Here is a 26,460-nt window from a genome sequence, read left to right on the forward strand (position 1 = left end):
CACTGCTATGCACAGTCACACCCAAAATGAAACCAGAAATCATAGGCTCTAGGAGTCTGTGCATAAGCCCTATCAGACAAATGATTAGAAACCATTCTGGAAGCCACCAAAAAGCTAAGAACAAGTGGACCCCAGGGTAAGGAGGACCCAGGGGGAAGGAGAACACCTCTCAAGAGAAGCAAACGCCTCACAGCGCACGGTACACTGCCCTGCGGCCCCTACAGCATCCCCCAGCACGACTGAGAGCTGTTTCAATGCTGGTAAAAACAAAAAACGGGTAGGTCGCACGGGCACAGTGGCTCATGCCTGTAATCCTAGCACTCTGGGAGGCCGAGACAGGGGAATCACTAGGTCAGGGGATCAAGACCATCCTGGCTAACACGGTGAAACCCCGTCTCTACTAAAAATACAAAAAATTAGCCGGGCGAGGTGGCGGAGCCTGTAGTCCCAGCTACTTGGGAGGTTGAGGCAGGAGAATGACGTGAACCCGGGAGGCGGAGCTTGCACTGAGCAGAGATCCAGCCACTGCACTCCAGCCTGGGCGACTGAGCGAGACTCCGTCTGAAATAAACAACCAACCAAAAAAAAAAAAAAAAAAAAATGGGGGTGGGTCAGGGACCTTTGTTCTTTGCCCATTGAAGTTTCCTGGGTCTCTATGGCTGCTGGAAATTTTCTAAGCTTATTGAAAAAAGGAGCTTTGGCAAACAAACTTAAAACAGGACTGTAGCTCATTAGAAGAGTCTCCTCCAGCCTCCCGGGCCCTGCAGGTGGAAGGGGAGCTAGAAGAACACACAGGGGCCGGGCACGGTGGCTCACGCCTGTAACCCCAGCACTTTGATAGGCCGAGGCAGGCGGATCACTTGAGGTCAGTTCGCGACCAGCTTGTCCAACTTGGCGAAATCCCGCCTCTACTAACAAAAACTAGCCAGGCGCAGTAGTGCGCGCCTATAATCCAGCTATTAGGGAGGCTGAGGCAGGAGAACTGCTTGAACCCAGGGGGCGGAGGTTTCAGTGAGCCGAGATTACTCCGCTGCAGTCCACAGGCCGCAGAGCGAGACTCTGTCTCAAAAAAAAAAAAAAGAAGGAAAGAAAAGCCCACACGGAAACAGCAGCCTCATATCTACGCCTTCAGCTCCGAGCGGCTCCCACAGAGAGGTGCTGGCTTCTGCTGGAGACAAAGCCACACTGCAAGAAAAACCAGCCTCATGATGGCATCTCCCACTGCTGCCCGTGCAGCCTTTCACGGATTCCCAGTGAGGGCCTAGATCTGACCGACAGCTGCACCGCTGCTCCCCAGAGGCCAAGAGCCTGACTTCTACCTAAACTGCGCAGCAGCAAAGTGCTGCGTGACACTCCCTGCAACGGGCTGGAGCCAGCGCTGTGGGCCCCAAGGTGGCCGCTGAGAGAGCACCCGAGTCTGAAGCCTGCACAAACACACCTCAGCGCGGCCCACAGACAGATGACGAGCGACAAAGTGGGGCTGCGCAGGACACACACTCCTTTCCAGAAGGTGCGAAGTGATTCTTCAGGACCCCCAGGTAAGAGCCTGTGCCACGGCTGGCCCTGGGCGTCAGCATGGTGGGCGGACCCTGTACCCACAGCACCAGCCTGAGCCGGCACAGCCACCCCCCAGCTCACTCGGGCTTTGCTGCAGGAGAGACGCTCAAGGTCAGGAAAACGGAAAAGCACAAGTCCCAGCGGGGCCAAGCGGCCCAGGAACTTACCTTCCGGCTTCTCTTCAGCAGCGGAGCAGGCCTGGCAGTAGGTGGAGTACAGAGACGGGGGGATTTTATCTGCTCTGGATCACAGGAAAACAATAAAACCAAGTCAGCTATGGCTTCAACGAATTCAAGATTACAATCCCCAAACCTATTATAAAATAAAAACATTAAATTTAAATAAATTATAAGTACTGTGTACATTATGAGCCTGTTTTTAGAAAAGATTAAAAAATACATAGATCAGGCCGGGCGCGGTGGCTCAAGCCTGTAATCCCAGCACTTTGGGAGGCCGAGACGGGCGGATCACGAGGTCAGGAGATCGAGACCATCCTGGCTAACACGGTGAAACCCCGTCTCTACTAAAAATACAAAAAAAAAACTAGCCGGGCGAGGTGGCGGGCGCCTGTAGTCCCAGCTACTCGGGAGGCTGAGGCAGGAGAATGGCGGGAACCCGGGAGGCGGAGCTTGCAGTGAGCTGAGATCTGGCCACTGCACTCCAGTCCGGGCGACAGAGCGAGACTCCGTCTCAAAAAAAAAAAAAAAAAAAAAAAAAGACATAGATCAGGAGGCTGAGGCAGGAGAATGGCGTAAAAAACCCGGGAGGCGGAGCTTGCAGTGAGCTGAGATCTGGCCACTGCACTCCAGCCCGGGCGACAGAGCGAGACTCCGCCTCAAAAAAAAAAAAAAAAAAAATATATTATAGATAGATAGATAGATAGATAGATTTAAATAGCACTGTTTCAAAATATGTCGTATTAATCACATATTAATATCTAAAGAGCTATACCACAAAATACCGGTGATGATCCCTGCCAGTGAAATTATAAATTATTTCTATTTCTCCCATTCAATTTTTGGTAATTTCCAAATTCGAAACATGAATCTTTGTTAATTTTGATGAATAATACTAAGAAAAATGTTTAGTTCATGTCATTAAAAATAGGCAAAATTGGGCCAGGCGTGGTGGCTCCCGCCTGTAATCCTGGCACTTCGGGAGGCTGAGGCAGGCAGATCACCTGAGGTTGGGAGTTTGAGAGCATTCTGGCCAGCATGGCGAAACCCCATCTCAACTAAAAATACGAAAATTAGCTGGGCGTGGTAGTGCACGCCTGTAATCCCAGCTACTGGGGAGGCTGACGCAGGAGAATCGCTTGAACCCGGGAGGCAGAGGTTGTGGTGAGCCGAGATAACACCATTGCACTCCAGCCTGGGCAACAAGAGCAAAACTCCGTCTCAAATAAATATATATATATAAATTGGCCAGGCATGGCTGCTCACACCTGTAATCCCAGCACTTTGGGAGGCTGAGGCAGGTGGATCACAAGGTCAGGAGATCGAGACCATCCTGGCCAACATGGCAAAACCCCATCTCTACTAAAAATACAAAAATTAGCTGAGTGTGGTGGCGTGCGCCTGTGATCCCAGCTACTCGGGAGGCTGAGGCAGGACAATCACCTGAAACCAGGAGGTGGAGGCTGCAGTGAGCCAAAATTGTGCCACTGCACTCCAGCCTGGGCAACAAAGAGACTGTCTTAAAAAAAAAAAAAAAAAAAAAAAGGCGGGCGCGGTGGCTCAAGCCTGTAATCCCAGCACTTTGGGAGGCCGAGACGGGCGGATCACGAGGTCAGGAGATCGAGACCATCCTGGCTAACACGGTGAAACCCCGTCTCTACTAAAAAAATACAAAATTAGCCGGGCGAGATGGCGGGCGCCTGTAGTCCCAGCTTCTCGGGAGGCTGAGGCGAGAGAATGGCGTAAACCCGGGAGGCGGAGCTTGCAGTGAGCTGAGATCTGGCCACTGCACTCCAGCCTGGGCGACAGAGCGAGACTCCGTCTCAAAAAAAAAAAAAAAAAAAAAAAAAAAGACACAGCACCAGACTGCTTTGCACCCAAGATTTATCAAACCTTAAAACACAAAATTCCTCTACCAAACAAAATGTTTCAGAGATCACAAAAAGGAAAGCTGCTCGATTCACTGTATGAGGCAATAAGACCCTGATGTTGAAGCAGCCAAGATGCTACAGGGGAATCACAGACATTGATGCAAAAACACGCAAAATATCAAAGCCAGTAGTTTATTTATTTATTGTTATTTATTTATTTATTTTTTTGAGACAGAGTCTCGCTCTGTTGCCCAGCCTACAGTGCAGTGGTGCGATCTCAGCTCACTGCAAGCTCCGCCTCCCGAGCCCAGGTTCACGCCATTCTCCTGCCTCAGCCTCCTAAGTAGCTGGGACTACAGGAGGCCACCACCATGCCCGGCTAATTTTTTTATTTTTAGTAGAGATGGGGTTTCACCGTGTTAGCCAGACTGGTCTTGAACTCCTGACCTCAGGTGATCTGCCTGCCTCAGCCTCTCAAAGTGTTGGGATTTACAGGCGTAAAATCTGGCTGAGTCACCGTACCCAGCCAGTCAGTAGTTTGTAAAACAAAAAATTATTACCAAGCAGGAGATACTTCAGGAATACAAGGATATTCCAACAGTAGGAACAAATAAATATAATCAGTCACATTCACAGATTAAAGGAGAAAAACATGATCATCTTAAAAGAGGGAGAAAGCATTAATTCAGCCCTGCATGTTGGCTCACTCCTGTAATCCCAGCACTTTGAGAGGCCAAGGCGGGCGGACCACTTGAGGTCAGGAGTTAAAGACCAGCCTGGCCAATACAGCAAAACTCCACTAAAACACAAGAACTGGCCAGGTGTGTTGACGGGGCCCCTGTAATGCCAGCTACCCGGGAGGCTGAAGCACAAGAATCGTTTGAACTTGGGACGCAGAGATTTCAATGAGCCAAGATGGTGCTGGTACGACTGCACTCCAGCCTGGGCAACAGAGCGAGACTCTGTCTCAAAAAAACAAAAAACAAAAAACAAAAAACAAAATAAGGTCAGGCACGGTGGCTCATGCCTGTAATCCCAGCACTTTGGGAGGCTGAGGCGGACAGATCATGAGGTCAGGAGATTGAGACCATCCTGGTTAGCACAGTGAAACCCCGTCTCTACTAAAAATACAAAAACAAAATTAGCTGGGTGTGGTGGCGGGGGCCTGTAGTCCCAGCTACTCGGGAGGCTGAGGTGGGAGAAAGGTGTGAACCCGGGAAATGGAGCTTGCAGTGAGCCAAGATTGTGCCACTGCAGTCCAGCCTGGGTGACAGAGCGAGACTCTGACTCACAACAACAACAACGACAACGACAACAGGCATGAGGTCATGGTAAAGATCCGTAGCAAATTAAGAGGGAACTTTTTTTTTTTTTTGAGACGTAGTCTCGCTCTGTCGCCTGGGCTGGAGTGCAGTGGCCAGATCTCAGCTCACTGCAAGCTCCGCCTCCCGGGTTTACGCCATTATCCTGCCTCAGCCTCCCAGTAGCTGGGACTACAGGCGCCCGCCACCTCGCCCGGCTAGTTTTTTGTTTTTTTTTTTTTTTTTTGTATTTTTTAGTAGAGACGGGGTTTCACCATGTTAGCCAGGATGGTCTCGATCTCCTGACCTCGTGATCCGCCCGTCTCGGCCTCCCAAAGTGCTGGGATTACAGGCTTGAGCCACCGCGCCCGGCCGAGGGAACTTTCTTAAACAGATAAAGGGTAAGCCAGGTACAGCAGCTCCTATTTGTAATCCCAGCACTTTGGGAAGTTGAAGCAGGAGGATTATTTGAGGCTAAGAGGTAGAGATAAGCCTGGGCAACACAGCAAAAATCCATGTCCTCAAAACATTTAAAAAATGGCTGGGTGTGGTGGAGCACGCCTCCAGACCCAGCAACTGGGAAGGCAGAGGGGAAGGACTGTTGAAGCCCAGGAGGTCAAGGCTGTAGTGAGCCATGACTGTACCGCTGTGTTCCAGCCTGGGTGACAGAGTGGGACCCTGTCTCAAAACAATTCAAAGAAATGATCCCAGAGAATAAATTTAAGATTAAAAACATGATTTTTGCAGGGCACGGTGGCTCACGCTTGTAATCCCAGCACTTTGGGAGGCCGAGGTGGGTAGATCACAAGGTCGGGAGTTTGAGACCAGTCTGGCTGACATAGTGAAACCCCATCTCTACTAAAAATACAAAAAAGAAAAAGAAAAAAAGGCTCTTTCTCTTTTTGATCTTCTTACAGGTCCCAGAACTTTACAAATTTTGCTGGAATATAGGACTTATACTTTCGTATTTCTTCCAAGAAATAAGATACTTTTGTGATATCAACCAACTTTCTAGCTAGCAGCCTGTAATGTAAGTGACCCAGGGATACCTTATTATTCTAAACAAGAACTTCCAGGTCTACCCTAAGGTTTTGCAGCATGAGGCTTTCCCAGAGCTCTCTTTGATTTTCCTTCAGTTCTCCTCTTTGCATAATCATTATGTACTGAAACATTTTCTTTCACTGAAGAATGATACAGCCGGGCGCGGTGGCTCATGACTGTAATCCCAACACTTTGGGAGGCCGAGGCGGGCAGATTGCTTGAGCCCAGGAGTTCGAGACCAGCCTGACCAACATGGTGAAACCTGTCTCTACTAAAAATACAAAAATTAGCTGGGCGTGGTGGTGCACGCCTGTAATCCCAGCTACCCAGGAGGCTGAGGCAGGAGAATTGCTTCAACCCAGGAGGTGGAGGTTGTAGTGAGCTGAGATCACACCACTGCACTCCAGCCTGGGCAACAGAGACTCTGTCAAAAAAAAAAAAAAAAAAAAGGCCAGGAGCGGTGGCTCACACCTATAATCCCAGCACTCTGGGAGGCCGAGGTGGGTGGATCATCTTCTGAGGTCAGGAGTTCAAGACCAGCCTGGCCAACATGGCAAAACCCCGTCTCTACTAAAAATACAAAGATTACCAGGACGTGGTAGCGCACACCTGTAATCCCAGCTACTCAGGAGGCTGAGGCAGGAGAATTGCTCCAACCCAGGAGGCAGAGCTTGCAGTGAGCCAAGATCGTGCAATTGCACTCCAGCCTGGGCTACAGAGCGAGACTCCATCTAAAAACAAACAAAAAAAATTAGCCAGGCACAGGCTTGTAATCCCAGCTACTCAGGAGGCTGAGGCAGGAGAATCGCTTGAACCTAAGAGGTGGAGGTTGCAGTGAGCCGAGATCTCGCCTCTGTACTCCAAGCCTGGGTGACAGAGCGAGTTTCCGTCTTAAAAAAAAATAGTAACCAACTAATTTTGGAGCCAATATTTTATATCAAATTTCTCTACAGAAGAGCCACAAATCTTCGCATTGTCAGAAGAAACCTGGAAGCACAGCTGTCCCCTTCCAGCCGTGGCTGCATACCTCTTCAGAGACTCTATAAACACCACACGGGAATCAGGGACTTTGGGGAGCTGTGGGAAGAGAAGAGCCCTGTGAGAGGCTGACAAGCAAAGTCCTTGCTTTCTACATAACTGGTCATGAACTCATGGAGACGCATACTGACCACTCGAGGTGTGAGCAGGGCAGGGAGGAAGTGGGACACGTAGTAAGGCCTCCTGAATATGCTGCAACACAGAGAAGCAGACAGTGCGTAGGTGAGTGCAGCGAAAGGCAATTCCCACAGACAGTGACTGGTGTTTCAGAGAGCGGACCGCAAGGGCTTATTCCAAAGCCACGATGCATTACGAAGTCTTCTTGCACACAGTTCTGGGACGAGGCGTGTAGGGCAGGACCACAGTCTGCCTGCTCCGTGGGCATGAACATGGAGCCTGGATCAATCTGAGGCCATGAGGACCATGTAAGGTCCATTTGGGGCAATTTCCTTGGAGCTAATTTCAAAACCCTGGGAGCTGCAATCAGCTCATCCACACGGGTAACCACTGGAATTCAAGATGTTTTGGGATCACACCAAACTGAATAAAGCTGTGCTATTCAGCGCTCTGTTACTGACTCCATATTGGTCACGAAGAAGGCATTGATAAAAAAAATCATCAGGGCCCCACTGTCTTCCCTCCCAGTGCAAGCTCCCCAGTCAGCACTTCCTGCCCCAGTCAGCACTTCCTGCCCCAATCAGCACTTCCTGTCAGCTGTTTCAGCATTGGGGGGCATCACCTGCTTTTACAGAGGAAAACATGTTTCATGGCAAATGCATAGCTCTTGACCTCAGCCCGTATCCCCTCACGGCAGGATCCTCGATGTGACATTTACAGCCCTGACTCCTGTCTCTCCATGAATAGACGGTGGCCAGCCTGCCCCATGTGGCTCTGAGCAGACCTGGGACACACTCAGAGGAGCCCCAAGACACGGACAGGCGTCAGAGCGGAGTCTGCACACACTGCAGCCACCAGCGGCCCTTTGGGCAGCCCAGCCTACCTGGCCTCCATGACGGTGACTGGGATTTTCCCCGTATGCTCAAACACCATGACTGCCTTTTCAACATCCTGAAGAGCTTGGCTGTGGGGCTGGTTCCCATACAGGGAGGAAGGGAAAAAGAAGAGAGGACTTTAAAGAAAAAAAAAGTGAGCAGTGAAGGCCACACTCAACCTGTGCTTCCTTGATGCAAAGACTCTGTACAAATTCAAGGTAAAGGCCCACACGGTGTGTCCACAGCAGGGGCCCTGGAGCACTCCACAATGTCCCAAAATACCAGCAAGACGGGGGAAGGGACAACACTGCCGCTTCCACACGCACAAGGCTCAGACCTGGCGATGTGCAGCGCTCATCGAGACAGCTCAGCTCTGCTGAGAGCCTGCTGTGAGCCTCTTTCACGCCTCTAGGAGACTAAAGAGTTGAAAGTAAAGATTTTGGCCAGGCGCGGTGGCTCACACCTGTAATCCCAGCACTTTGGGAGGCTGAGGCGGGCGGATCATGAGGTCAGGAGTCGAGACCATCCTGGCTAACACAGTGAAACCCCATCTCCACTAAAAATACAAAAAATTAGCCAGGCGAGGTGGCGGGTGCCTGTAGTCCCAGCTACTTGGGGGGCTGAGACAGGAGAATGGCGTGCACCCGGGAGGCGGAGCTTACAGTGAGCCGAGATTGGGCCACTGCACTCCAGCCTGCGTGACAGAGCGAGACTGCGACTCCAAAAAAAAAAAAAAAGTTCACACTTTTCTGTGATTCAGAGAAAAACATGAGCAACCACCTCTCCATTCAACCCCACATGAACCAAAGTCTCCTGAAAGGACAAATTTACTGCAGTCTGAGGTGCTTCGTTCCCACACACAGTAACTCTTTCCACACACACAAGGTGGGACAAGGCAAAACAAAGGCCCCCAGAGCCTAGTCCCCAGCTGCGCACAAGACAAGACCAGACGTAAAAGCTCAAGCTCAACTCAAGAGTCAAAGGAAACTGGACTTTGCATGGTGGGCGTGACTGGCTGAGACCCTGCAGGGCTCAAGCAATGTTACCTCAGTAATGTCCCCAGCTGATGACAAATCCTCATAGAGTCCCATGCTTTCTATAGAAACCTTCAGAGAAGAGATAGAATGAGAACAAGAAAACAAAGCAGTTTCCGCTAGGACAGGCGTGAGGAGTTGGGCACGGAGGGGCAGCTTGCCTTGAGGTCAGCCAGCCGTGTCTTGGCCAGTGAGATGTAGTCTGTGAGGAGGGAGCGGTACTTGCTGGGAACGAGGGGAGGGTGGAGAATGTGCACCTGAGGATAGATGGCAGAGTGCAGCACCGTTAGTCTGGGAACTGCCTGGGACTCCAGGGAGGCCACAATTCACTTCCAACATCCACCGTGCTGAGTACAGAAACAAGGCCCTTTACAGACTTACGAGTATGCAAAGCAAACCGTTAGTAAAATTAAAACACAAGCTGGGTGCAGTGGCTCATTCCTGTAATCCCAGCACTTTGGGATGCCAAGGTGGGTGGATCACCAGGTCAGAAGATCGAGACCATCCTGGCTAACATGGTGAAACCCCATCTCTACAATACAAAAAATTAGCCGGGCATGGTGGCAGGTGCCTGTAGTCCCAGCTACTCAGGAGGCTGAGGCAGGAGAAAGGCGTGAACCTGGGAGGTGGAGCTTGCAGTGAGCCGAGACCATGCCACTGCACTCCAGCCTGGGCGACAGAGCGAGATTCCGTATGCTTCCCCAGGTGAAAAACAAAGGAATTCTAATGTAGTTGGTCCTCCAAGTCCCGGGTGGCTCACTGAGGGAACCAGGGATGTACAATTCTAGCAGCAGCAGGAACTGGCTGGCCCACCTGTAGCTCCACGCCTTTGGCTTCCTGGTCAAAGGGGACAGAGGAGACACTGCATTTTTTTTTTTTTTTTTGAGAGGGAGTTTTGCTGTTGTTGCCCAGGCTGGAGTGCAGTGGCACAGTCTTGGCTGCAACCTCCACCTACCTGGTTCAAGCGATTCTCCTGCCTCAGCCTCCCAAGTAGGTGGGATTATAGGCATGTGCCACCACCAGGCTAATTTTGTATTTTTAGTAGAGATGGGGTTTCTCCATGTTGGTCAGGCTGGTGTCAAACTCCTGACCTCAAGTGATCTGCCCTCCTCAGCCTCCAAAAGTGCTGGGATTACAGGTGTGAGCCACCACACCCGGCCAATTTTCTTCAAAGATGAGCGTCAGGCTGGGCACGGTGGCTCATGCCTGTAATCCCAGCACTTTGGGAGGCCAAGGCAGAAGGATCACTTGAGCTCAGTTCAAGACCAGCCTGGGCAACATAGCAAGTACTCCATTTGTACTAAAAAAAAGAAAAAAAAACAGCCAGGTTTCCTGGTGTGCGCCTAGAGTCCCAACTACTCAGGAGGCTGAGGTGGGAGAATTGCTTGACCTGGGAGGTGTAGGCTACAGTGAGTTATGATGGAACACTGCACTCCAGCCTGGGCGACAGAGTGAGACTGTCTCCAAAAAAAAAAAAAAAAAAAGCACATGTAATTTAAAAAAAAAAAAAAAAAGGCAAAATGAGTCCCTAACACCCTCACTGCAGTACAACTTCCTCTTCCTGCATAACTGGGTGCTGAGAATGTCTCTCCACATCACCACTCAGACCTGCTCACTGTTTTGAGGGAGGAAGGGAAAAAGAACAGAGGACTTTAAAGAAAAGAAAATGAGCAGTGAAGGCCACACTCAACCCGTGTTGAGCGGGTATATCTACCCACCTCCTTGGCCTAGAGGAGAAAAGAGTTTCTGAGAGTTTGCCATTACTGGCACACATGCCCTCACTTTGTGTCCACATGGACACCCCCAGCTGCAATGTTTGTGTTTTTTTACCATAAACTGCTTGGGGAAGGGGAGGGGCCTGGCTGAGAGGCTCAGAGCAGATCTGCAGGAGGCTCTTGGGGAGGCCAAGGCAGTCCTGAGATTGAGTAGGTGAGCAGAAGCACAAGAAATCACGGATACGGCAGCCAGCTTCTCACCTGCAGGTACCGGGGGGACTCAAAAGGCACGAGGTCTGACAAGAACGTAAACAGGAAGACCAGTGTCTTCTTGCTGCAGCCATGGTAGCCTCGCGTGCTCCCAAAGGAGGCCTGTGTGGAGAGAAAAGCGTGAAGCCCAGGACAGCCAGGCGCGGCTGCACCACCTAGGCAGTGTCTGGGCTGCTGCTCTAGTCTGTCTCCTAAACAGAAAGGAAAGACGAGAAACAACCAAAAGTCACTGTGGTTCACACATTTACAGATGTCATGGCTGTGCTTTGATTAAAGAGAAGATCTAAAAGTTATTGAGAGAAAAGAAGTTAAAAATAATTAGCTATAACAAACACTGATGGTATCCCTTTTGGGATCCTTGGGGTACAATTTGTTAAATGCCCTAAGAAGTGTTTATGCACAGCAAACAAACTGATTCTGTGGGATGAAGCCGCTTCGGAACACACTTTAACGTCTAACCTCATCCATCAGTGGACAGATCACTGCAAGAGAGGTGCGCAAGGAAAACAGGCCAAGGAGGGCCACCCCTCAGACAGTGACACTGCAAGACCCCAGCAGAGCAAGCATGGAACACAAGCAAACCCTTCCAGGAACGACGGGGCTGCAGCCAGTCAGGGAAGGAAGGAGGATTTTCAATGGGCACGGCCCTGAACGCATCACAAGTGAACCTGCAGAGAGAACGTGTACCTCTGTGAAAACTGAGCCACTTACCTGCAAAACCACACGAGCTCCTGCTGCCCTGGCCCCGTGTGAGAGCACAGGAGATCCTGGTGAAAGCTCAGCGAGTTAATGTCCATCAGGAAACCTGAACTGCAACTTGAACTGAAGGCTCACCTTGATCTTTCTGAAAGCGTGCAACATTGTGTACATTTTTTTTTTTTTTTTGGAGACAGAGTCTGGCTCTGTCGCTCAGGCTGGACTGCAGTGGCGCAATCTTGACTCACTGCAACGTCTGCCCCCAGATTTGAGGGATTCTCCTGCCCCCCTAGTAGCTGAGATTACAGGCATTTTCCACCACTCCCAGCTTTTTTTTTTTTTTTCTTTTTGACAGAGTCTCACTCTGTCGCCCAGGCTGCAGTGCAGTGGCGCAGTCAGGGCTCACTGCAACCTGCACCTCCCAGGTTCAAGCGATTCTCCTGCCTCAGCCTCCTGAGTAGCTGGGATTATAGGCACACACCACCACACCCAGTTAAATTTTGTATTTTTGGTACAGATGGGGTTTTGCCATGTTGCTAAGGGTGGTCTTGAACTACTGGGCTCAAGCGATCTGCCCGCCTCATCCTCCCACAGTGCTGGGATTTGCCCTCAAAAGTAAAAATTAAAACAGATGTTCAGGCCAAGTTTGGTGGCTCATGCCTGTAATCCCAGCACTTTGGGAGGCTAAGTGGAGTGGATCACGAAATCAAGAGATCGAGACCACCCTGGCCAACATGGTGAAACTCCATCTCTACTAAAATTACAAAAATTAGCCGGGTGTGGTAGCATGCACCTGTAGTCCCAGCTGCTCGGGAGGTTGAGGCAGAAGAATCGTTGGAATCCAGGAGGCTAGAGTTGCAGTGAGCCGAGAACACATCACTGCACTCCAGCCTGGTGACAGAGAGGGACTCCATCTCAAAAACAAAACAAAACAAAAACAAATGTTCAAACACTGAATATGCATATATACATTTATCAAAACTCATCTAACTGTCTGGACATGGTGGTTCACGCCTGTAATCCCAGTGCTTTGGGGGTTGAGGTGGGGGGATCGCTTGAGGCCAGGAATCCGAGACCAGCCTGGGCAACACAGTATGATGTATTTACAAAAAAAAATGTTTTTTAATTTGCTGAGTGTGGCGGCACACACCTGTAGTCTCAGTTACTCTGGAAGCTGAGGCAGGAGGACTGCTTGACCCCAGGAGGTCAAGGCTGCAGTGAGCTATGATCATGCCATTGCACTCCAGCCTGGGCAACAGAGCAACACCCAGTCTCTTAAAACACAAAAAGAAACAAACAAAAAAACCTCATTTAATGGTACACTTAAATTGGATGCATTTTATTATTTCATTTCAACTATATTTTGATAAAGTTTTCTTCTATTTTTTTTTTTTTTTGAGACGGAGTCTCGCTGTGTCGCCCAGGCTGGAGTGCAGTGGCCGGATCTCAGCTCACTGCAAGCTCCGCCTCCCAGGTTCACGCCATTTCCTGCCTCAGCCTCCCGAGTAGCTGGGACTACAGGCGCCCGCCACCTCACCTGGCTAGTTTTTTGTATTTTTTAGTAGAGACGGGGTTTCACCGTGTTAGCCAGGATGGTCTCGATCTCCTGACCTCGTGATCCGCCTGTCTCTGCCTCCCAAAGTGCTGGGACTACAGGCTTGAGCCGCCGCGCCCGGCCATATTTTGATAAAGTTGATTTGAAAAGGTAAAAGAGGCCGGGAGCGGTGGCTCAAGCCTGTAATCCCAGCACTTTGGGAGGCAGAGACAGGCGGATCACGAGGTCAGGAGATCGAGACCATCCTGGCTAACACGGTGAAACCCCGTCTCTACTAAAAACTACAAAAAACTAGCCGGGTGACGTGGCGGCGCCTGTAGTCCCAGCTACCTGGGAGGCTGAGACAGGAGAATGGCGTGAACCCGGGAGGCGGAGCTTGCAGTGAGCTGAGATCCGGCCACAGCACTCCAGCCTGGGTGACAGAGCGAGACTCCGTCTCAAAAAAAAAAAAAGAAAAGGTAAAAGAAAAAGCAAACAAAACCAAAACAACACCATCAACATAGCACTCCAGAGTATTCCTCTCCCAACTGTTGCCGAGGAAAGAGAAGGAACCGAGGAAAGAGAGACCCTGGGAGACCCATGAACTCATGACCTGAGCACCAGGTGGACTCTGACACAAATCTCTCAGCCCCTCACTAAGGACAGAGCAAATGCCTCTCCTCTTAGTTTAGTGGAAGCCCCAGGCCAACTCCGCAGAGCTGGGGAGAGCCTGAGGGCAGGTGAGAAGGAACTTTAAGGAATAAAAGTGAGTTGACGCCGCACCAATCCCCACCTTCTCCCAACACGAACAGATGCGGCTCAGCCTGCTCTGTAGCCTCACCTCCTCTCAGAAGGCCCCAGGGACGAGCAGGCACTAGCAGTCATGATGGCTATGCAGGCACGTGGCCCTTTAAAATTTCAGGGAGCTGAGACTCCTACAAAGAGGCAACTACTTCACCAAGGTGGTGATGCCAGGCAAACCTAATCCTTTTTTTTGTTTTTGAGACAGTCTTGCTCTGTCTCCCAGGCTGGAGTGTAGTAATGCAATCCCAGCTCATTGCAGCCTCAACCAATCATCCTGCCTCAGCCCGTAAGCAGCTAGGACCACAGGTGCTTACCATCACACCCAGCTAATTGTTACATTCTGTAGAGACGGGGGTCTTTCTGTGCTGCCCAGGCTGATCTTGAACTCCTGGGCTCAAGCAATCCTCCTGCCTAGGCCTCCCAAAGTGCTGAGATTACAGGCATGAGCCACTGTACCTGGTCCGAACCCAAAACTTCTGCAAAAAATTAACCCTTCAAATGGAAACTTTACTTACAAGCATTAAAAGAGTAACCATGAGTGCCCTTCACAGCTGATGTCTCAAAGACACCCAACTCCCGACATGAACTGGGGGTTTGCACAGGGGTTGCCCAGGGATCCCTGAGGTCTCAGCTCAGACTCAGTAGTCCGAAATGGGCCCCGGGATCTGTATTTACAAAGCCCCCTCCAGGCGAGTCTACTGCCCACTCAGGTTTGGGAACAGCTGCATAAACTTCTGTCAGAGAGAACACTATGTGTGTTCCAAAGAAAAAGGAAGAGGCCAGGCGCGGTGGCTCACACCTGTAATCCCAGCACTTTGGGAGGCTGAGGCGGGTGGATCATGAGGTCAGAAGATCGAGACCATCCTGGCTAACCCCATCTCTACTAAAAATACAAAAAATTAGCCAGGCTTGGTGGCGGGCGCCTGTAGTCCCAGCTACACGGGAGGCTGAGGCAGGAGAATGGCGTGAACCCGGAAGGCGGAGCTCACAGTGAGCTGAGACAGCACCACTGCACTTTAGCCTGGGCGATAGAGTGAGACTCCGTCTCAAAAAAAAAAAAAAAAAAAAAGAAAAAGAAAAAGAAAAAGGAAGAATATGTGATACCACTGAAGAAGGGAAGTACTTGTTTCAGGACTTACATGAAAATTAGAGACATAAGCCTGGGTGTGGTGGCTCCCACCTGTAATCCCAGCACTTTTGGAGGCTGAGGCAGGCAGTTCACTTGAGGTCAGGAGTTTGAGACCAGCCTGGCCAACATGATGAAACCCCATCTCTACTAAAAATTAGCCAGGTGTGGTGGCGAACACCTGTAACCCCAGATACTCTGGGGGCTGAGGCGGGAGAATTGCTTGAATCCAGGAGGTGGAGGTTGCAGTGAGCCGAGATGGCACTACTGCACTCCAGCATGAGTGACAGAATGAGACTCCGTCTCAAAAAAAAGAAAAGGAGGAAAGGCCGGGTGCGGTGGCTCATGCCTGTCATCTCAGCACTTTGGGAGGACAAGGCAGGTGGATCACGAGGTCAGGAGTTAGAGACCAACCTGACCAACATGGTGAAACCCTGTCTCTACTAAAAATACAAATATGAGCCGGGCATGGTAGCGCACGCCTGTAATCCCAGCTACTCAGGAGTTTAAGGCAGGAGAATCGCTTAAAACTGGGGAGTGGAGGTTGCAGTGAGCCGAGAAAGTGAGCTTTCTGCACCACTGCACTCCAGCCTAGGCGACACAGGAAGGCTCCGTGTCAAAAAAAACAAAAAAGGGAAAATAAGAGACACCGTATAATGTGCAAAAAGCAACAGCCACGTCTGTGTCCCCCTTTCCTGATTTCACTAATTTTCTTCTTTTTCTTTTTGGGATGGAGTCTCCTTCTGTCACCCAGGCTGGAGTACAGTGGTGCAATTATAGCTCACTGCAGTCTTGATCTCCCAGGCTCAAATAATCCTCACATCTCAGCCTCCTGAGTAACTAGGACCACAGGTGTCTGCCACCACACCTGCATAGTTTTTTTTGTTTTTTGTGTGTGTTTTTGGTGTTTTTTGGTGGAGATGAGGTCTCCCCATGGTGTCCAGGCTTGACTTCACTAATTTTCTTATAAAAGACAGTAGGAGGCTCCATCAAGTAAGTGAGACAGAAACCAGGGGAAGGAGCCAAGGCCTCGACAGGAAGAATCCAGGCCCCTCAGCACACACAGAGGAAGATCTGCTGAGGCCACCTGGCAAAGTTGACAGCAAGATTATTCACTCTCATGACAGAGTGTCAGGTAAGGACAGCATGGTCTTCACTCCCAGGCCTTCTGGGAAGATCAGGTATTAGGTAGCCGAGTGGCAGGTCACTTACCTTGAACCAGTCTGCATATGACTGGAACGCAGAGGGGCCCTCCAGTGCTGCCTGGCGCACAACTAGGAACGCAGTGACCATGCTGTCCAGCTGGCAGCTCTCGAATGCCTGGGCCATCAAACGCGCCACCCAGTCTAGTTAAGAACCATGACATAGTCAAAGCAAGGCAAGGGCAGCCAGCAGAGACAATGTGAGTTGTGCCGGGTGATCAGGTATTCCAGTAGGAGAATGTGCATACCACCCAAACACCAAGTTTTAAAAGACTAGACAGCAATTACAGCATGTCAAGCACCAACCACTAGAGACTTGATGAAGCAGCAGTGCACACTCTGGCCTGTCAGAGCAGCAGTCAGTGCTTATGGAAGTGTCTAGTGAAGACCGTTCCATTGACATGAGGCACTACAGGTTCCAGGCAGCTAGGGAAGGGCTTCACTGAGAGGCTCACCCACAGTCAGCTGGGACTCTGCTGACACCAGTGCTCAAATCACACCCCCACACACTCTGACCGGCATCACCGGGCTCTCGTGAAAGCTCACCTTCAAGTAGCTGCTGCGCTTCTGGAAGGCAGACAACCAGTGCAGACACAAAGGAGAGCACTCGCTGCCAGTGAACCTCCTGTGTTTCCAGAACTTCTTGCAAATGGCCAACCAACTCCTCTGGACTCAGCATCACAAAGAGCTGAAATAAAAGTGTCCGCTCCCTTCAATATCAAAGCAAACCAGTGTGGGACAGATGACCCCTCACCTCCCTCCCGGCCGGTAGCCACCGCAGCCCCTCACTTCCCACTGCAAAGGTAACACGTGGAGCTGTGACGGCTCACACAGTGGCGTCTCTCCCCTCACAGTGGCGTCTCTTCCCTCACCGTGCTCAGCACTGGTTGGAGAGAATCCTCCTTATCTCAAGGAGGAGGGGCTCAGCCCAACTGACAAGTTCAGTCTCCTGAACCGAGTGGTGGCCTCAATGAGGACAGCCATGTCTCCCGATGTGCCATCCACGGCAGGCAGCATGACATGGACTCGGCAGATCTTAATCCCCCACCACTAGCTCGGCAGCAGGTCTCATACCACCTCCACTCACCCTGCGGTACAGTGCGGTGAGCAGAGGGTGCGTCCGCGCAAAGCTCCACTCTCTCTGCATCTGAACAGCATCAGATGCTGCATGGGGAGAAAGAGACAAAAACTTCAAATCAGAGATCAAAAAGTTGTGGGTTTTGTTTTTGGACAGGGTCTCACTATCACCCAGGCTGGAGTAGAGTGCTCACCACAGCCTCAACCTCCCTGGCTCAAGCAATCCAACCGCCTCAGTCTCCCAAGTAGCTGCAACCACAGGCGTGTGCCACCATAACCCAGATACTTTTTGTATTTTTTTAAAATTTTTTTGAGATGGAGTCTCGCTGTGTCGCACAAGCTGGAGTGCAGTGTCACAATCTCCACTCACTGCAAGCTCTGCCTCCCGGGTCCAAGTGATTCTCCTGCCTCAGCCCCCCGAGTATCTGGGACTACAGGCGCCTGCCACCACACCCTGCTAATTTTTGTATGTTTAGTAGAGATGGGGATTCACTATGTTGGCCAGGCTGGTCTCGAACTCCTGACCTCATGATCCGCCCGCCTCGGCCTCCCAAAGTGCTGGGATTACAGGCGTGAGCCGCTGCGCCTGGTCAAAAAGTTGTGTTTCAAAGCTTCAGTGTGAAAACAGATCTTAATATGTACTTTTTCAATTATTAAAGTTCACCATCTCCCTGTCTGTTGCCTATTTGCTCTATCATCAATTCTGTTTCTCAGGGCCAGTCAGTTACTTGTAATGCTCTGTCATATTCACAACCAATATTTCCCAACAGACCAACTGCATTTCAACCTTCCTGCTTCTAAACTGTCAATAAGGCCGGGAGTGGCGGCTCACGCCTGTAATCCCAGCACTTTGGGAGGCCAAGGTGGGTGGATCATGAGGCCTAGACCAGCCTGGCCAAGATGGTGAAACCCTTTCTCTACTCAAAATACAAAAAGAAGCCGGGCATGGTGGCAGGCACCTCTAATTCCAGCTACTCGAGAGGTTCAGGCAGGGAACTGCTTGAACCCGGGAGGCGGAGGTTGCAGTGAGCCAAGATTGCGCCACCATGCTCCAGCCTGGGTGACAGAGCAAGACTCTGTCTCAAAAGAAAAAAATGAATACATAAAATAAAATAAACTGTCAATAAACCAATCATGGTGGGGATAAAATAAACTGTCAATAACCCAATCATGGTGGGAATGCTGTTCAAAGGAAGCTCAGCTCGGCCAAGTGATGACAAACCCCCGAGCACCTCACAGCACCTGTCGGGAGCCGTCCATGCATCCCTCGTCCCCCACCCGTCACCCGCTTCCTGCCTGAGCATCTACCCTGGGGATATGCCAGACACAGAGAAAGCTCAAAGTGTCCATCTTGGCCCCACTCGTTTAAGAGTGGAATCTCGGAAACAGTCTGCCATACGTGGGTGACGGGACACCCACTGGGCAGACGATGCCCGGGCCATCAAACGCGCCACCCAGTCTAGTTGAGAACCATCACACAGTCCCAGCAAGGCAAGGGCAGCCAGCAGAAAGATAATGTGAGTTGTGCTGGGTGATCAGGTATTCCAACAGAAGGTGCATACCCAAACACCAAGTTTTAAAAGACTAGACAGCAGCTGGGCACAGTGGCTCATGCCTGTAATCCCAGCACTTTGGGAGGCCAAGGCAGGTGGATTACCTGAGGTCAGGAGTTCAAGACCAGCCTGGCCAACATGGTCAAACCCCTCTCTACTAAAAATACAAAATTTAGTCAGGCATGGTGGCACACGCCTGTAATCCCAGCTACTTGGGAGGCTGAACCAGGAGAATGTTTGAACCCGGGAGGTAGAGGCTGCAGTGAGCTGGGAACACGCCACTGCACTCCAGCCTGGGCAACAGAGCGAAACTCCGTCTCCAATAAATAAATAAATAAAGATACTTCTATTTTAGGCTGGGTGCGGTGGCTCACGCCTGTAATGCCAACACCTCAACACTTTGGGAGGCCGAGGTGGGTGGAGCACCTGAGGTCAGGAGTTTGAGACCAGCCTGGCCAACATGGTGAAATGCCACCTTTACTAAAAATACAAAAAATTAGTCGGGTGTGGTGGCTGGTGCCTATAGTCCTAGCTACTTGGGAGGGTGAGATACGAGAATTGCTTGAACCTAGGAGGCGGAGACTGCAGTGAGCTGAGATTGTGTCACTGCACTCCAGCCTGGGCAAATGAGTGAGACTCCGACTCAAAAAAAAAAAAAGAGGTATTTCTATTTTAGTGACAATTATTTTGTCCACTCATAATTCTAAATTTTCTTGTAAGAATCTGTTCCTTTCAGATGAAAGGATATTCAGTAACAATCTCAGGCACCTCAGGACCCAATCTCTGCTTGAGGTCCTACAGCTCCTAGCGTCTCCCATCAGCATTACCAAGGCAACAGCGCAACAGCAATCCCCAAACTGGGCAGCAACTGAGCAGCCTCCCCGCTCGGGGCCCACCTTTCAGCAGAGGGCTGTGAGTGAGTATCTGAGTCAGCGTGTGACTGAAGAACCTCTTCGGAGAATCTGTGGAGATGACACTGCCAAGCATGTGTCCACTGAACACGCCGAACCTGCCAATGCAGCGGAAAGAGAGTTCAGGAAAGGGCGGGTGCCCTGTGTGCCACTCATCGATCCCAGCACACACCGTGGCTCAGGCTCGCCCCTTCTTTTTCTTTTTTTCTTTAGACAGCGTTTCCCTCTGTCGGAGTTTCCCTCTGTCACCCAGGCTGGAGTGCAGTGGTGCGAGCTCGGCTCACTGCAAGCTCCGCCTCCAGGGTTCACACCATTCTCCTGTCTCGGTCTGAGTAGCTGGGACTACAGGCGCCCACCACCATGCCCAGTTAATTTTTTTTTTTTTGTATTTTCAGTAGAGACGGGGTTTCACGTGTTAGCCAGGATGGTCTTGATCTCCTGACCTCATGATCTGCCCGCCTCAGCCTCCCAAAGTGCTGGGATGACAGGCGTGAGCCACTGCGCCCGGCCCAGGCTCGCCCTTTCTTTAAGGAAGGAAGGGGCTTTCTTGGCCAGGCCACTATAACCATGGACGTGAAACTGAATCCAAGGAGGTGGCAATTCAACGATAAAGGAGACAAGGCAAAGGCGAAGCCCACGGAGCAGAGCGGCGGAGGCGAAGCCCACGGAGCAGAGCGGCGGAGGCGAAGCCCACGGAGCAGAGCAGCAGGCAGAAGGAAACAGGTTGGGAAGGGCAGGCTGCGCCGCACCCAGGAGTGCAGCAGCAGGAGCCAACCCCACGGGGCCTCAGCGGCACTCTCTGCGAAACGGAACTCCCCCAGAGGGTCGTGCCAAGCCTGCGAGGAGCAGGGCCCAGCACACCAGGGCCTCAAACACTGCAGTCACAACAGGGGCTGAGCCAGCTCTGTCCATGAAGATGAGGAAGGAATGGAAGGGACTACGGTTTCCTGGGCCATCTGTGTGAGAGAGCAGGATGTTCTAGGGGGGAATGGGGTCACAGAGCCAGGTGGCAAGACCACTTGAGGTCTATTAGCCTGCCATATCCCAGTAGGCCCATACAGACCACCAAAGTCCAACCCAGACCCTCTCATGAGGCTTACAACCTGCAACCAGCAAGGGGTACTTTATGCCGATTCCCCAGGTAAGAAAATCAAGGGTCCAGCCGGGCACGGTGGCTCACGCCTGTAATCCCAGCACTTTAGGAGGCCGAGGTGGGTGTATCACTTGAGGTCACAAGTTCGAGACCAGCCTGACCAATACAATGAAACCCCGTGTCTACTAAAAAATACAAAATATAAAATTACAGGCTCGTGCTAGGTATGGTGATGCACGCCTGTAATCCCAGCTACTCAGGAAGCTGAGGCAGGAGAATCGATGGAACCTGGGAGGCAGAAGTTGTGGTGAGCAGCGATCACACCATTGCATTCGAGCCTGGGTAACAAGAGCAAAACTCTGTCTCAAAAATAAATAAATAAATTATTGGCAACTAATTACAAAATTTAAAAAGCAGCAGGTCAGTGGTTGTTACCTGCCACTCAGGACGTCAGTGTGAGTAATCGTATCATGCAGATTATTTAAAAAGCCCTTGCCACAGACTAAACTGTATCCCCACAAAGTCCCTCTGTTGAAGCCCAGCCTCTCCAGGTGGGGTGCTGGTAAGGCCTAGGTGATGATGAGGTAACTGCCAGGAGAAGACACCAGAGGGCTTGCTGCCCGCTCTCTACCTCATGAGGACACAGAAAAAGGAAGTCTCCTGCAAGCCAGGAAGAGGGTCCTCCCCAGAACCCAACCTTGGGGGCACCCTGACCTCCAACTTCCAGCCTCCACGGCTGTGAAACACATCTGCGTGCACACTGCAGTCTCTGGCACTTTGTTACAGCAGCCTAAGCTAACTGATGCACACGCAGACATTCAGAAAATCACAGTGCTTTATTCACTGTTCCACTAAAACTACCGAATGGTACAACACATTTAATTGAGCAGTTAAACAGTTACTTGTGCGGGATGCGAAACGAGGAGCAAATTAATCAAAGAATGAGAAGGTTGACAAGGCCTAGAAACGGTGGGGAATTCTACTGATTTTTCACAAGGCCTGGAAACGGTGGGGAATTCTACGGGTTTCTCGAGACTTCACTTCAAGGTCCCCTGCCCACAATAGAGGGAAGCAAACCCCAGAGCCCCATTTCCAACAAACCCCGACGTCCACCTTCCACCCAGCCCCCACTCCTCAGCTTCCGCCTCCCCACCTCTAGGGGTCTCCGCACATCTCCCCAGAGCTGTGGAGAGAAAAAGCAAACAGGCCCAAGCTTTGCCTACTGGTGAATCTGAGCAGGATCTGTGGAGGGCAGGTAGCGGGAGTCTGTAGAGGCACGGCTGCAGTGTGTTCCAGAAGTCTGTGGAGGCACAGCTGCAGCGTGTTCTAGAAATGTGGGGGGCCGAGAGGCAGGGCCAGCTCTAGAGCCTGGACCACACCCAGGGGAGGAGGAGCAAGGGGAGACTCCACAGAGGGGAGGAGGTCACAGCGTATGGGACAAAGCACTGGTGCAGGACTTCCAGAGGCGGAACAGGATCCTGCAGTGGGTGCACCTTCCGACCTCATCCTCACGGGGAAAAGGCTTTCCTACGGTCGCTTCCTCCTCACACACGTTATCACAACTGGCAGAGGAAGTGTGCTCAGGAGTGGGCTGCTGAAGCTCTGGAAGTGTTTAAAATATCTTGGCTCTTTAATTTGGCAGGAACCCCCTGCAGTACACTCAGGCAGGCCACCCTCAGGAACATACCAGCACCTCACGGTCTTGTGAGTGGAGGACTCCTCTTGTACTCCAGCAGCCAAAGCGTCAAGTGCAACTGATGACAGAGCCAGCAACAGAAAACAGATGTCAGCATACAGTGGCAGCCAACCAGAAACAATCCCCAAGTGCTTTCGGACATGGGATCCACTTCCAATCCCCCAGAGGGCCCACATCCATCAAGACTTCTACAATCTGGAAGCCATTAATCAAAACACAATAAAACGCTTCCCTGTTACCCACACATTAACGTGGTATCCCTTCACAGCTCTGAAAATTAAATCTAAAGCCGCCAGGAACTGGAAACCAGAATAAGAATGGGAAGGTAAATCCACACCAAATTACAACCAAAACAAGGGCATTCCAGTACCAGGACTCTACACAGTGAAACACACGGGGGAGAAATACTTCAAATGGAAAGGCAGAAAACTGACAGAATTGCTAATAAGCAAACTAAGTCATTTACAGTCTGGGCCACAGGGCAATTAACTTACAAATCAGCATTCTCTGCAGTACATCAACCGCGACCTGTCAAAATAGAATGTGAATTACCACCACGTGGTACTTTTCTGTAATTTGTGTGATACCTGCATCACACAAGGAATTATTACTTGTTACTTTATGAATTAAAAACCTTCATAGATCTAGAAAGTATCCCAATACTGAAGGGACCCAGACAGAGTCAGAAGGCTGAACTTTCTGGAATTACCCTAAGGCTGCTCTCAGCATGGCCTGCGGCTGTGAGCCTAGGACTGGGCAGGACACTGGCTTTCGCAGGCACAGAGCTTTGCTGCAGTACTTCAGTGGAGAGAGGAAGCACAGACCTTGAATCTGGGCTGTGGAACTAAAGACTTTCACCCTTGATGCCTCTAGAGCCAGAAGACAGTGAGAAGGTGCCATTGTCCATTTCCCTTCTTCACATCTCCTGGGCTTAAAGCACACCACTCCTCAGGGAACAATAAAACAGACTTCCTCAAACAAAGCCCATAGACTGCAGTATAGAAATGTGAGCCACTGGCTCAGGAACCTCCAAAAGCGAATGAAAATTTTGGACGTATCCAAAGCAATCTACAGATTCAATGCAATCCCTACCAAAATACCAATAACATTCTTCAAAGAAATAGAAAAAAATATTCTAAAATCCACATGGAACCAAGAAAGAACAGAGATAACCAAAGCAATCCTGAGGGAAAAGAACAAAGCTAAAAAAAATCACACTGCCTGAGCTCAAACCATTCTACAAGACTACAGAAATGAAAAGAGCATGAGGTTGATATAAACACACACACAGACCAACGAAACAGGATAGAGAACCCAGAAATAGGCCAGCATGGTGGCTCACACCTGTAATCCCAGCACTTTGGGAGGCCGAGGTGGGTGTATCACGAGGTCAGGAGATCTAGACCAGCCTGAATAACAAGGTGAAACCCTGTCTCTACTAAAAACACAAAAAAAATTATCTGGACGTGGTGGCAGATGCCTATAGTCCCAGCTACTTGGGAGGCTGAGGCAGGACAATGGCGTGAACCCGGGAGGTGGAACTTACAGTGAACCGAGATGGCACCACTGCACTCTAGCCTGGGTGACAGAGCAAGACTCCATCTCAAAAAAATGAAAAAAAAAAAAAAAAAAAAAAGGCCAGCACAGTGGCTCACGCCTGTAATCCCAACATCTTGGGAGGTCAAGGTGGGTGGATCATGAGGTCAGGAGATCCAGACCATCATGGCTAACACAGTGAAACCCCGTCTCTACTAAAAATACAAAAAATTAGCCAGGTTAGGTGACAGGCGCCTAGCCCACGACAGAGTGAGACTCTGTCTCAAAAAAAAAAAAAAGGGAGGACAAAGAACATGATTAAATATATGCTTTTTTTTTTTTTTTTGAGATAGTTTCACTCTTGGTGCCCAGGCTGGAGTGCAGTGGTGCGATCTCAGCTCACCACATCCTCCTCCTCCTGAGTTCAAGCAATTCTCCTGCCTCAGCCTCCCTAGTAGCTGGGGCTACAGGCATGCACCACCACGCCCAGCTAATTTTTGCATTTTTAGTAGAGATGGCGTTTTACCATGTTGGCCAGGCTGTTTTCGAACTCCTGACCTCAGGTGATCCACCTGCCTTGGCCTCCCAAAGTGCTGGGATTACAGGTGTGAGCCATCACGCCCGGCCTAAACATTTTCAAAAAACATGCAAATGGCCACCAAGTGTATGAAAAAAATGGCCATTATCAGCCAAGTGTGGTGGCTCACGCCTGTAATCCCAGCACTTTGGGCGGCTGGGGTGGGTGGATCACCTGAGGTCAGAAGTTTGAGACCAGCCTGACCAACATGGAGAAACCCTATCTCTACTAAAAATACAAATTTAGCCAGGCATGGTGGCACATGTCTGTCTGTAATCCCAGCTATGCGGGAGGCTGAGGCAGGAGAATCATTTGGATCCAGGAGGCGGAGGGAGGTTGTGGTGAGCCGAGATCATGCCATTGCACTCCAGGCTGGGCAACAAGAGCGAAACTCAGCCTCAAAAAAAAAAAAGGAAAAGAAAAAAAAGACGAAAAAATAGGCTGGGCACAGTGGCTCACATCTGTAATCCCAATACTTTGGGAGGCCGAGGTGGGTGGATCACAAGGTCAGGAGTTCAACACCAGCCTGGCCAAGATGGCAAAATCCCGTCTCTACTAAAAACACAAAAAATTAGCCAGGAGCGGTGGCAGGCGCCTGTAATCCCAACTACTCGGGAGGCTGAGGCAGGAGAATCACTTGAACTCAGAGGGCGGAGGTTACAGTGAACCAAGATCGCGCTACCACACTCCAGCCTGGGTGACAGGGTGAGACTCCGTCTCAAAAAATAAATAAATAAATAAATAAAAATAAGAAAAGGCCAGGCACAGTGTCTTACACCTGTAATCCCAGCACTTTGGGAGGCTGAGACGGGTGGATCACGAGGTTGGGAGATCGAGACCATCCTGGCTAACATGGGGAAACCCCGTCTCTACTAAAAATACAAAAAATTAGCTGGGCATGGTGGCGGGTGCCTGCAGTCCCAACTACTCAGGAGGATGAGGCAGGCGAATGGTGTGAACCCAGGAGGCGGAGCTTGCAGTGAGCCCAGATCGCGCCACTGCACTCCAGCCTGGGCGGCAGAGCGAGACTCCGTCTCAAAAAAAAAAAAAAAAAGGCCAGTATCACTAATCATCAGGAATATGCAAATCAAAGCCACAATGAGCTATTATTTCACTCCAGTTAGAATGACCATTATCAAAAAAACAAAAAATAACAAATGCTGGTGAAGATGCAAACAGGACTCATATATGCTGTTAGTGAGAATGCAAATTAATACAGCCATTATGGAAAATAGTATTGAGGTTCCTAAATAGTTGGGTAGTTCTATAAATAGAACTACCAGCCCAGAGGGTTTCACTTTTGCTTGGCGTGGTTATCACACCTGTAATCCCAGCACTTCGGGAGGCCAAGGCAAGCAGATCACGAGGTCAAGAGATCGAGACCATCCTGGCCAACAGGGTGAAACCCCACCTCTAAAAAAAAAATACAAAAATTAGCTGAGCATGGTGGTGCACGCTTGTAATCCCAGCTATTCAGGAGGCTGAGGTAGGAGAATCGGTTGAACCTAGGAGGCAGAGGTTGTAGAGAGCTGAAATCTCACCACTGCAGCCTGAGCAACAGCGAGAGACTCCGTCTCCAAAAAAAAAAAAAAACTGCCATATGATCCAGCAATCCCACTACTGGGCGTACAGCCAAAGGAAAGGAAATCAGTCGGCTGAA

The 26,460-nt window shown here is 50.4% G+C and overlaps 1 protein-coding gene and 1 long non-coding RNA gene across 20 annotated transcripts in view; one reads left to right on the forward strand and one right to left on the reverse strand.

The window, feature by feature from the left end:
- Positions 1–26,460, reverse strand: part of FANCA (FA complementation group A) — a 78,073-nt gene that overhangs the window by 34,929 nt on the left and 16,684 nt on the right. For 18 of the 19 annotated variants that reach the window (XR_004439100.1, XR_004439101.1, XR_004439102.1 and 15 more), the window contains 13 exons: positions 23,182–23,215; positions 22,679–22,745; positions 19,884–19,996; positions 17,445–17,521; positions 16,904–17,045; positions 16,368–16,501; positions 10,987–11,097; positions 9,172–9,267; positions 9,023–9,082; positions 7,985–8,073; positions 7,116–7,176; positions 6,974–7,023; positions 1,725–1,798 (listed from right to left, as the gene is read on the reverse strand). Coding sequence is in view for 14 of the 19 variants with exons in the window: in XM_033219415.1 (XP_033075306.1) it covers positions 1,725–1,798; positions 6,974–7,023; positions 7,116–7,176; positions 7,985–8,073; positions 9,023–9,082; positions 9,172–9,267; positions 10,987–11,097; positions 16,368–16,501; positions 16,904–17,045; positions 17,445–17,521; positions 19,884–19,996; positions 22,679–22,745; positions 23,182–23,215 (1,108 nt within the window). In the remaining 5 variants the exon portion in view is untranslated. Of the gene's footprint in view, positions 1–1,724; positions 1,799–6,973; positions 7,024–7,115; positions 7,177–7,984; positions 8,074–9,022; positions 9,083–9,171; positions 9,268–10,986; positions 11,098–16,367; positions 16,502–16,903; positions 17,046–17,444; positions 17,522–19,883; positions 19,997–21,814; positions 22,594–22,678; positions 22,746–23,181; positions 23,216–26,460 lie in introns of those variants that run through there. The other variant, XM_033219427.1, reaches the window with a different exon arrangement.
- On the forward strand, positions 595–25,041 carry LOC117088258. Its single transcript, XR_004439107.1, has 3 exons — positions 595–869; positions 15,145–15,148; positions 24,988–25,041. It is a non-coding gene; the product is annotated as an uncharacterized LOC117088258 (long non-coding RNA).

The sequence above is a fragment of the Trachypithecus francoisi genome, unplaced genomic scaffold, assembly GCF_009764315.1.
Source record: "Trachypithecus francoisi isolate TF-2019V2 unplaced genomic scaffold, Tfra_2.0 Lachesis_group10, whole genome shotgun sequence".
Lineage (NCBI taxonomy): Eukaryota > Metazoa > Chordata > Mammalia > Primates > Cercopithecidae > Trachypithecus > Trachypithecus francoisi.